Here is a 12,412-nt window from a genome sequence, read left to right on the forward strand (position 1 = left end):
AGTCATATTTCATGTCAACATGTATATAATCTATCAAAGATAAGACTCTCTCTTCAATATTTTACAGAAGCTATATGTTACATGGGAAAGAACAATAGGCCATCTCTGGCCTAGAAATCCTGCCTCAATACTTGAAACCTATACAAAAGTAGGACCGACTCTCTAAGGAACCTGCTAGATGTCAAGATAAGATCTCTGTTTAATGAAAAGACCAACAAATAGTTTAGAAGACTTAAAGTGAAAAAGGCTTCTAGTGAAAGAGGTATTGTACTGGAAGTGAAGAGCAAGACCTATATTTTCAGACACCGCCAATGTGTAGATTTGTTTTCTAAAGGGAAATTTTTTACCCCCCTTCATTTTTGTGGGAGGAAAAATTGGAATGATAATGATGCAGAAAAAATAACAACATCAAAGAAGAATGTGATTCAGAGGAAAACACATGTAAGCAGGGTATCTATGGAACTAGCATATATAATTTTTAAATACCCAAGTTTTATTTAATGAATTTTCATTGTTCCACACTCAGTTTTTTTCCTTTTATTCCTCATATATGGAAAGGCTAATATTTGTTGCTTATCAGGTTGAGAACTTTTTTAATAAAAAGGATAGATGACTACTAATTTGTGTTTTAGTGGGAATTCTTATTGGAAAAGAGAGCCTCTGACATCCTTTTCAATCCTGAAACTCTGTGAAACTTGTGTATCCCTGAGCAAGTCATCTAAATTTCTCTGGGATGGTTGGAATACATTATTGCTAAGACGTCTTCTATTATTTTATGAACTTTAATAGTTGAATTATGCCAGAGTGGGGCTATTTACATTGTTTTCCTTGCCCTAGAAAATGGATAAGCATAGTATAGTGGGTAGAGATTAGGTCTTGGAGCCAGGAAGACCTGGGCTCAGACATTGTGAAGATATTTTAACCTGTTGGTACTCTATGCTTATAAGATTATAAATTACAGAGAGGTTGTCAACAACTTACGTTGATAGAGGGCATGCCTTTACCTTGGTGTTCTCTATACTGATGAATTCAGAAGCTCATTCCTTATGCCCATTCCCTTTCTTTGAACTAAATTAAGTAGAACAGGTCCACATAAACCTGTTATAATTTACTTATGAAGGTAATCATGACAGAATAAAACGTGCCATTGAGAGAAAAAAAGCATTGTCCATTCTACATGCTAAACTAGACTGTATTTAATGTTACTTTCAGGACATTCCCCAAATATTTTTAACCACCTGAAAAAATTTTCGTCCAAATCTATTATAGGAATGTGAGGCCTACACATTATTTCCTTATGTTTTTAGAGACTTACAAAAATCTACTTCAGTATGTAGTTAATTACATAAGACTGAAGCGTAAATAGCACTGAATTTGGAGTCAAAGGACTTGAGTTTGAATTCTGGCTTTGCAACTTACACCCGTGTGAAACCGAGCATGCTACTTAACCACTCTGGGTCTCAGTGGCCTCATCTGCAAATTAAAAAATCAAACAAGATAATCTCTAAAACCCCGTCCTCTCTAAAAGTCCATGATTCTATGACATCTTTTTGAGGAAGGGCATATGTGTTGAATAACATAAAACTACAAAAATAACAGAAATGTTATTCGGTATTGTGGTATAGTGTATAGCATATGGATTTTGAGAAGGGGGCTGACAGATTTATCTCCCTAATTGTAGCTTCCTTAGGTTAGAGAATTGTCCCTTTGGATTATTACCTATACTGGATTTCAGGGATATCATTCAGGCTAGTGAGAGAGCTTCCTGTATAAACGGGAAAAAATGTGCATCTTTCAAATTTTTACTCCATGCATTTCATTTTTCCCCCAAGAAGCAGAAGCTATCTTTGGTGAATATATAATCAGTGAGGTGCTGACCTGTTAACTTGGTCTTTTAGAAAGCTGTGCCCTCTCAAGCAGGAAATGCCCTGAGCTAACCTAATCTCCATACTAATTACCTTAACAAGGTACTAATTCCACTTACTAAATGAAATCATTAGAGGCTAACAGTGTTAAGGATGACCAGCTAAGAAATTCTCATGCAAATAGAGACACATCATTTTTGTAGGAGGGTTTTGTTTCCTCCCAAGCTCTCTGAATCAAATTTCATTGATTGGCACCCACAGAGGTATAATCTTAGCCTTCACTTTGATACATAAAGTAGTTCACTGTAGTTTTCTGACAGGGGAGAGGGAGAATATTACATATGTTGTCACACCAGAGATAGGATTTGAATTCAAGTCCTCTGACACCTGAGCCAATGACCTACCCACTTTATTTCCAGTATATGCAATACATGAAATACTTGTAGGAAAAGAACATGAAACTTGTATTTAGGAGACTAGCATCTTAACCTTGGTCCCATAATTAACTCCACTGTGCCAATCACTTAACCTCCATGAACTCTGATGTATGTACCTATAAAATGGGATTAATATAATTTGTCCTACTTAAGAGCTGAAAAGGGGGAATCAAATAAAATAATCAGCCTGCTTAGGAAAGTATAAAATCCTACACAGAAAAGAATTAGAATATTAATAGATAAACAAAGTTAACCATCAATTATTCATTCATTCAACAGATAGTCATTTAGCATCTATTTGTGCATAGCTTCAATCCCCAAAAGGACTTTAAATCATCATAATTGAAACCCCTCCCAATACCATACTCTCAAGTGGTCCTAATTCCTAGACAGGACTGAAAAAGGTTTAAAGTGAGGATTCAAATACAGAAGACATTTGGAATTCTACCTATATTTTTCCTTAAAAGGGAGCTGGGTGTGTAGGAAAAAAGAGGATTTTTATAGGTATAAGAAAATTGAGCCAAAGGTCTGGTATCTGAAATTCCTCCTTAATGCAATGGAGTTGGGATAAAAACAGCTACATTTCTGCTTTTTAATTTTCCCTGCATAGTCTGCTATGCCATTTCTGATTTGAACTAAGGTCTTCCTGCCTCTTCCTAGCACTCTATCCACTGAGCCACCTGACTGCCCACCCTCTCTCTCGATGTGTTTTCTCCAGATCTCCTCAACTCCCAGCAAGTGGCAGACACCCTTTCTCCAGTGACCAGCTCTCTAACACTCTCTGTAAGACAAAGATACTTTCAAGTCTCTGGCGCACAAAAGGATGTGTACAGCTCAAAACAACCTGGTAGGGGCAGCTAGGTGGCACAGTGGATAGAGCACCGGCCCTGGAGTCAGGAGTACCTGAGTTCAAATCTGACCTCAGACACTTAACACTTACTAGCTGTGTGACCCTGGGCAAGTCACTTAACCCCAATTGCCCCACTTTAAAAAAAAAAACAACAACCACCTGGTATTTGTCATGTATATCATTGTATGGACATGCCTTCACCATACTATACTTAGGCAACTGACTTTAAAATTGTGGGACTTAACCTAGTGAATAAGTTTTGTAAATGTTCTGAAATGGGAAAATAATTGGAAATAGTACTCAAAATGCTTATTTCAGCAAAGTCCAAAGTTTCTTCCACCTCAACTATTGTTATATCAGTGTGCATTTTAGGGAGATATTTAAAGCATAATTTCATAAATGAGCATAATTTAAAGCATAATTTCATAAATTTCATAAATCTCTAATAGATTTTTTATTATTAGATTTAGCATATAGAAATTAATTTGTTTTCTTAAGTCTCACAGCCACAAAACATATCTAATGTTGCCCATCTTTCAAAGCTCTATAACTCTCAAATAAGAGAAGGAGAAAAGAAGTTTGAAGTGTAGTCATTTCTAGAAGAACCCCAAAGTCAAGTAGCCACTGAATATAATGCTTGTTAAAATTAACTGAACAATCACCTTGATAAAACAATATTTACAAGGGAGGGGTATGAACTTGGTATAGTGAAAAGGGCATTGGATTGATGGCATAGGGTTTAATCTTTTCTTTACTATGTATCTGTAGGACCTCAGACAAGACAATTATTATCTACTGGGTGTCACTTTTTATATCTGAAAAAATGAATAGAGTAGATTTAGATGAGCTGTAGAGTCTCTTCTAATTCTGAATCATACAATATGGCATTCCATTTTTGCAATGTTCTACATCTTGAGAATTTTTAGGGATCAAAAAGCATCATGGGTAGGGGCAACTAGGTGGCACAGTAGATAAAGCATCAGCACTGGATTCAGGAGGACCTAAGTTCAAATCCAGCCTCAGACATTTGACACTTGCTATCTGTGTGACTTTTGGCAAGTCCCTTAATTCTCATTTCCCTGCAAATAAAACAAAACAAAACAAAACAATTATCATGGCAATATATTTTACTAATAAACTTTCCTAACATTTCTGAGTAAAGAAATGGGTGCATTGAGTCCTCATTGAGGTGGCTAGTAGAGCTAACAAAGTATCTACACTTGTCTCTGGGGTGTTTTATATTTTTATTAATGACTTGGTTAAAAACAAAAAATAACATATTTTCAGATGACACAAAGCTGGAAGAAATAGGTAATATATCAGATGATAGAAGGAAGTATTTTTTTAAAAAATAATGAAAACCTAGAATGGTAAAATAGATATAATAAGATAAAATTTAATAGGAATAAATGTAAAGACATATACTTGGGATGAAAATGTCAGGTTCACAGTTATACATATAATTAGAAGAATGGCTAAATAGAAATTTCTTTGAATTGATGAAAAATTATTTAATGTGAATATATTATGTGCTAAACACTGTGCTAACCTATTTGAAAAACAGGTGGGGATTCTTTTTTTTTTTTTTTTTTTGGTGAGGCATTTGGGGTTAAGTGACTTGCCCAGGGTCACACAGCTAGTAAGTCTTAAGTGTCTGAGGCCAAATTTGAACTCAGGTCCTCCTGAATCCAGGGCCGGTGCTCTATCCATGGAGACACCTAGCTGCCCCAACAGGTGGGAACACAAGTCAACAACATGATATGGCTACTGTGGTCTTCCAATGCATTGAGAGTGGCTTGATATCCAGAACACAAAGGGTGATGATTCTACTGTATAAGTACAGTGAATATAGAGAACACTTGGCCTGGAATCAGGAAAACTTGAATTCAAATCTGGCTTCAGACATTTACTACCTGTGTAATCCTAAGCAAGTCACTGTTTGCCTCAATTTTCTTATCTGAAACATAGGGATAAGCACTTACCTATCAGGGTTGTTGTGAGGATCAAATGAGATTATATTGAATAGTCTGTAAATGCTAAAATTCTATATACATATTTTTATTTTTGTAATCATCATCATCCTTATTATCATTACCCTTATGTTGATTTAGTCACAGTATATTTGGAGTACTGGGTTCAGTTCCAGAGGCCACATTTTAATAAAGACTATCTTGAGTGAATGTTAAGAGATGAACAATTAGAATGGTAAAAATGAAGGGCCTGGGGCGGCTAGGTGGCGCAGTGGATAAAGCACCGGCCCTGGATTCAGGAGGACCTGAGTTCAAATCCGGCCTCAGACACTTGACACTTACTAGCTGTGTGACCCTGGGCAAGTCACTTAATCCCCATTGCCCTGCAAAAAAAAAAAAAAATGAAGGGCCTAATTATGTTATCATACCAGGTGTGGACAAAGGAACTAGGGATGATTATCTGGAAAAGAAGAGATTTAAGGAAGTGGAAGTGGAGGGAGGGATCATGGAGAAGAGGTGTACGACTTATTTTTCTTGGTCCCAGAGGCAAGAAAAGGAGTCATTTATGGAAATTAAAAAGAAGCAAATTTACTTTATGTAAAGATCTAACGAATGAATGGGTTGTTTACAAGGTAGTCCTTTCCTCTCACTGGATATCTTTAAACAAAAGCTAGCTGACAGGCAACCTGTTGGGGGTGTTATAGATCGGAATCTCATTCAGTGACAGATTGGATCAGATGGCCTTTGACATCCTTTCCAACTCTGAGATTCTAGGATTCCTTCAAGAATATTGAGTTTCACTGATTCCCTTATTCCATTTCCCAAAGCCAGAGATTCACTGGATGCCACCAAATAGCTAAACATCTATAGCGAGTGAATATCAGTTCTCTTAAGATGCATTCTGGAGTTTTTTACCTCCTTCCTACTACCTTGTAAGTAAGCACCATCATCATTATTACAGTGGACAGTGGCTAATGTTTGATATTCATCAAGCACGTGGAAAAATAAAATATACTATAGAAAGGAGAATTGAGGTTAATTTTTAAAAATATTTGTTCTCTACTGCTCATATGCTGGAGCATGAGGTTCTACTGAAAAAACAAAATCAAAATGCACAATTATTACCCGGTTTTGAAATGAGATAATATATGTGTTGCAAACATTCAAGTGTTACATAAATGTTAGGCTTTATTAATCTTATTATTAAAATCCTGATTTACCAAGATATTTAGCTGGATATTATCATATTCCAATTGTATTCTTTTTAAAATGAATTTGTAAGCAAAATACCTATATGAAATTTAAATATAACCATTAGTTGAAATGGATATGGAATGTCTGCTTGCTACTAGTTACAATAAAAATATACATAATAGGTGCTAGAGAAGTTTAAACTTTCAGTTAAAAAAGAACGAATCAGCAAACCCCTAAAACATTTTGAAACCATAAAATTGCCTCAGAATAAACATAGAGTAAAATTAAGACTCTAGTTTTCCTGAGTCAGAAAGAAACATTAAAACAATGGATTACAAGGTAGATTGGCACCTTTCTCTAACTTGCAGTATTAGAGCAGTATCTACATGTGAACTGACTTGCCTGAAGTCAAATAGGCAGCACACACCAGAGGCAGGCCTTAAGCCCCTATCCTCATGATTCTGAGTCCAACTCTCCATCTACTTCCTAGTGGGAAGGGCCCTGTATGATAAATCAGCAGGAAGAAATTGGGCTTCCAGATGTCATGATTAATTGTGTACTGTTCAAATCATTTCACTGTTCTTTACCTCAGTCATTTCATCTTTAAAATGAGAATAATAGTGACCTGACTACTTCATAAGTCATCAAGGTGCACCAGGCCTTTAGAACCTGGCTTTGATGATTCTGAAGTAGAAATGAAAATAGCATTAGTTACCACTTAGACAAGGGACATGCATGTTTATTTTGCTTATTCAAAGTCAGAAGCAAAAGTTCTAATGTTCTATAATTTTGAGCCACCTTAATCACCTGTTAGAAATGTGCATGTAGTAGAATGTAATTTACTGGTTTTATTGAACAATTTCTTCAATAATTCTACCAAAGCAGCCTCCTTTAATTCGGGGGGGGGGGTGGTTTGGTTGGGGGAACAAATGAGAAAAAATATTTGTAGAATTTTGTTTGAAGAAAATTAAAATAAAGTTTGTTAGATTCTATTAATTTCTGAATTATCAGGGGCTGAGCATGAATTCTATGTGTATTTTTAAAAGAAGTTTTCTAAACAAATAAAAAGAGGAAGAATTGAAATGGATTATCTTTCCTACCTCTGGAAATAATCTTTTAAAAATACATCATAAAATCTATTTAGATAATTGAGGTACCTATTATCTGTCAATCTTCTCAAGGTCTCTATCTACTAGGCCAAATTTGCTGGCAAAACTAATTCCAGGTACTGTACTTGAAAGTACTAAAATGGTGTATTTCTTTAAAATTAAAACTTTATTTAAAAAAAATTATTCCATCATCCAAGCATTTTATTATTCAGAAAAAGTAGCCTGCTCCCCAGTCAGCCTAAATTACAGTTAGAAAACATTTCACAGAAGGAAGGGACCTTGGAGAGTATTTATTCTAACTCTCTCCTTTTATAGACAAAGTAACTGAGGCCTCACGAGGTTAAGTGGTAGAACCAGAACTAGAATTTCAATGACCTGTTTCCCAGACTTTTGTTCTCTCTGCTATATCTCAACAGCATCTCCTGTGGTTTTACTTTATTTCTACAAGGTAATAGTTTTTTGGGGGAAAAACAAATCAAGACAAAGTTCTGGGCCAACTTTCTTTTCACTTTTATTTGACCAAATGCAATATTAAAAATCACAATTACATGACCACATTTCAACAGAAGAGATGTAGAGGGAGCATGGCCTCCGTAGTTGGAGGGGAGGGAGATGGAGGAGGTTGTGGCTCAACTACATACCATCAGCTATTGCATCTCACTGATTTCCTTTGGGTGTGGACAAGAAAGAGGCAGGAAGATTCAGTTTTGAATGTCACGTCAAAATTATTCTCCTCCTAGACAGCCAGATCACAACAGACAAGTAATCTTATTCTTAAATGAAAAAACTTCTGCCTTTGGGGTCACTATATATTTTGTAGATAGACTAAAAAAATAGTTGTCATAAATGGAAAATCCTGACAAGGCATCTTCCTTAGCTGATCTTATGCAAGATTTAGCTTTCTAACTTTCAAGTACAGTAGAGTTAGGCTATTGTAACCCTGCTTCATGGAAAAATGAAAGGGCTGGATTGTTTCAGTGCATTGCAATCCCCAACTCCAGTCCTGGCCCATAGAAAACATCCTGCTCAGGGAGCAGAACAGCACTTTGACTAAAAGAGGTTTCTGCTCCAGACAAAGGGCCTGTTTTTCATTCTGTCCTGTGTTATGCCCCAAGGAGCTACTCAGAACATGGAGCTCACCACTGACTCCAAAGCTCCAGGCTCTGATCAGTTCTGCTGAATTTGGCAGAGTATAGAGAAAGGAAAGCCTACCCAGAGGGGCATGTAAAGGACAGGAAGGAGAGGCCCAATAGACCAACAGTGCACTAGGCTTAGACTCAAAAGACTGGGAGCTGTTCTTTAAGAGGCTTCACTGACTTGCTGCATGCCACAAAATCTTGAGTTTTCAATTAATCATCAATAGAGCAGTAGAAATTTCTGTTAATGAACTCCTCTACAGAAGGTAAATTAGATAATGCTTTCAAGCAATTAACCATTAAACTATATGGATGGCTTAGAAATAATCACCCCATAAATATAGTTTAATTTTATTATCAATATTATTAACATGATTATTAACATTACGCTGAATCAAAGTCTGAGAGTGAATAAACTGGGAAACTGTTTAGTATTAATCTCTAGCTTTTTTCAGTTCCAAGAGAAGATCAACTACTCGGAAACTCCTTGAAGGACATTTTGTGATGACAAAATGCACTAACATTTGATCTATACAAAAATTCCTTTCCAATGAGCTAGAGTAGGAAGAGTATTGAACCTGGAGTCAGGAAACTTGAGTTTGAACCTCTGTTCTACTGGAAACTTGCAGTTTGACCATGGGTGAGTCATTTAACTTTGCTAAACTGCTCTCTTCCCATCTGTAAATTGGGTATGGTAACATTTATACTGCTCATTTCACCCTGTTGTAAGAAAATGCATTGTAATTCTAAAAAAAAAAAACACCACAAAACAAAACAAAACCAAAAACCCAACTACATCATATCCTCGATTTGGAGCTAAGAAGGACCTCACCTTCTCATTTCAAAGATGAAACTGAATCCTGGGAATATTAAATGATTTCCCCAGTCACACCCATTGTATCAGAGCAGAGATTTGAACCTGGATATTATAATTCTACAATAATTGATCCTGTATGGCTGACCTAGTATTATCATTTCACAGATGGTGGCAATCTATAGCCACCAAAAGGAAAATTTTAAATAATATATAAATTCAGCAGTAGCTATTTTGTTTGCCCCCTATTTAACTACCAAATGCAGTGGTCTTTTCTTGGTCCTTATCTTTCTAAAACTCTCTGTAGCATTTGGCATTTTTGATCTCCTTTCATCCTAGATACCCTCTCTCTGTTCTGTTTTGTTTCATGATGATGTTCTGTCTTGGTTCTCTTTCTGTCTAACTGATGCTTTGGTGAATCATCATCCATGTCATGCCTCCTAAATGTGGCTATATCCAAAGTCTCCTTCTTGGGCTCTCTTCTCATTTTAGAGCCTCTCTAGGTGATCTCATCAAATCTAATGAGTTTAATTACCATCATTGTGACCTTCAAATGTATATGTTCAGACTTATTGTCTCTTCTAAGTCAAACCACCGCTACTGGATTAAAAAAACAAAACAAAACAAAACAAAAAAACATTGTACATATGTCTCAAAGGCATTTTATCTCATTTTTGTTGTTTATTTATTTGTGTGTTTGTTTTTAGGCAACCTGGGTTAAGTGACTTGCACAGGGTCACAGAGCTAGTATCTGAGGTCGTATTTGAATTTAGACCCTCCTGACTCCAGGGCCCATGCTCTATCCACTGCTCTCCCTTGCTTCCTAGGATTTCTAGCTTCATTCAAAGCTCAGCTCTTTCTTCCATTTGAGGCCTTTCTTCATTTTGTTTCTAGGCAATAACCCTCCATTTCCAATAAAGAATCATAGATTTAGAACTGAAAATAACTCCATGACTCATCAAGTCCACATCCTTCATTTTATAAATGAGGGCAATGATTTATAGAAGCTCAAAGGCTAAGGTGGACAGAGTTCTGGTTTTGGGACTCCTAAATACCTGGGTGTAAATCCTGCCTCTTCTAGGTAATACCTGTAACTAAAAGAGATATGTATCTTTCAACCTCATTCAGTTTCCTCACCTGTTAAAAGAGGGTAATAAAATCTATATTATCTTACACACATGGAGAATGATAACTGTAGTAGCAACTTTACAGGCTTGTGATGAGGCTAAAATGAGCTGTTATATAAAGTGCTTTACAAACTTTAAAACACAATATGAGTGAGAGAAATATCACCAAAAATAGCCTAAATATCACTGATTTTTACTAGTATAACTCTGAGAAGGCAAATTGTTGGTGTGGTTGTTGGTTGTTGTTGTTGCTTTTATTCTTTAGGAGTTTTGCTGTGAGTGACAGTAAGATATTCAAAATCCTTTGTCCCATGTTGATTTCTCTCCTGCCACAATTATGTAAAATAAGAACCTCAGAGCACTCCCGGATTTTATTTGAGTCATAGGTTTGGGCAAAAACCTTAATTAGATCTTAAAGATGGTCCTTTAGCAATGATTTAGTCTCTTATTGATGGTCAGAACTTATTTAAAATTCACTGTAATGAAAAAAATGTTACACAGAGGTAATATCTTAGACAGAGAAAGGGGGGGGGGGTTGGAGCTGGAAGGAAACACATAAACAACTGAAACTAAATTTGCTATTTTAAGGATGAGAATATAAGGCCCAGAGGATTACATGACTTGCCCAAGATGATACAGATAGCAAGTAGCAGATCCCAAGTTTGAATATAGGTCTCCTGTCTACAAATCCACAATGCTTTCCACTGTACCATGGTGTCTCACATAGAGCATCTCATTTCTTCCACACAAAAGCATTGTGAGTTTATCAGGAATAGGAATAAATGAAGCAAAACCAAAGAAAACAAAGGGCAAGAAAGGGAAAAAGTAAACTTCCTGATTCTCTGTTCCATATTCTTCCCACTATATTTTCTAATTAATTATGTGGATGGTGATCAATAACCTCAATTGACAAAATGACCCCATCTTAAATAAACTAGAGACTAACAGCTGGTTTGCATAAGCTCATGGATTTAGGGCTGAAAGACACCTTCAAGTTCATCCAACCCAATCACTTCCCTGTACAGATGAAGAAACTGAAGTGAAGGAAGGTGTCCAGGGACACACAGGAGTAAGTAGCAAAGATAGAATCTGAATTCCAGGCTTTTGATTTGAAAATTGTGCTCTTTATGGAGAGCACACAGCTTTTCATACCTTTTGTAGAAAGAAATGTGGAGAAAAGTCATTCCTCCTTTAGTTGATAACCTATAAAGAAGTCATGCGCAAGTACCAACACTCACAATTTCAAATCTTTCAAAAAATATCCAGCATCACCAAATTGAATGCCTTTAGGACCAAATATCAATATTGGCAATGAATGATATAAATGCCTGATTTTTGTTGTTTGTAATACTGATAATTATCTATGGATTAATTAATTTGGCTATCTCAACAATAATATATCATCCTAAGTGCTTCATGGAGTCTTCTAATTACAGTAAATTGTTTTAGCGTTTAAAAAAATCTCTAGAGATTAATCTAGGATGCAGTGCTCACACAGCTTTTGAGGTCCTTAAGTTATTAAGGAGCAGTTAATTTGAAATCCTACAAAGATTATTGTCTCTCCCTCAGGGTAGGTTCTTCTTTTATTGAAAACAGCAGCTTTCCAATGAACATCCATGTGATTTCCCTACCTGCGTGAGCTATAAAAAGGGCATCTCTTCAGGGGAATCTTGGCCACGTGCTCCTGAAGACCCACAAAGAGAACACTTTGGCTGTGCAGAATCTGTAGACTCCTGATGGGCTCCCTCTGCCTCTCAGGGAACAGCTCAATCTCCTCAAGCAAACAGCTGCTGGAAGTCAGGTTCATCGGGGCCAGGACCTTCTTAATTGTGCCATAATCTGCAAAGAGAATGGGGTGGGGGAAAGAAACACCCAGGGTGAGTCACACTGGCACTGATTTGCCTCCTCAC

General features: G+C 36.4%; 1 protein-coding gene across 3 annotated transcripts in view; it reads right to left on the bottom strand.

Moving 5' to 3' along the window:
* SEMA5A (semaphorin 5A) overlaps nt 1-12,412 on the bottom strand; it is a 664,838-nt gene that overhangs the window by 158,338 nt on the left and 494,088 nt on the right. For all 3 annotated transcript variants that reach the window (XM_043978814.1, XM_043978812.1, XM_043978813.1), the window contains one exon: nt 12,134-12,341. In XM_043978814.1, the coding sequence (XP_043834749.1) occupies nt 12,134-12,341 (208 nt within the window). The remainder of the gene's footprint in view (nt 1-12,133; nt 12,342-12,412) is intronic.

Source organism: Dromiciops gliroides, chromosome 1, assembly GCF_019393635.1.
Source record: "Dromiciops gliroides isolate mDroGli1 chromosome 1, mDroGli1.pri, whole genome shotgun sequence".
NCBI lineage: Eukaryota > Metazoa > Chordata > Mammalia > Microbiotheria > Microbiotheriidae > Dromiciops > Dromiciops gliroides.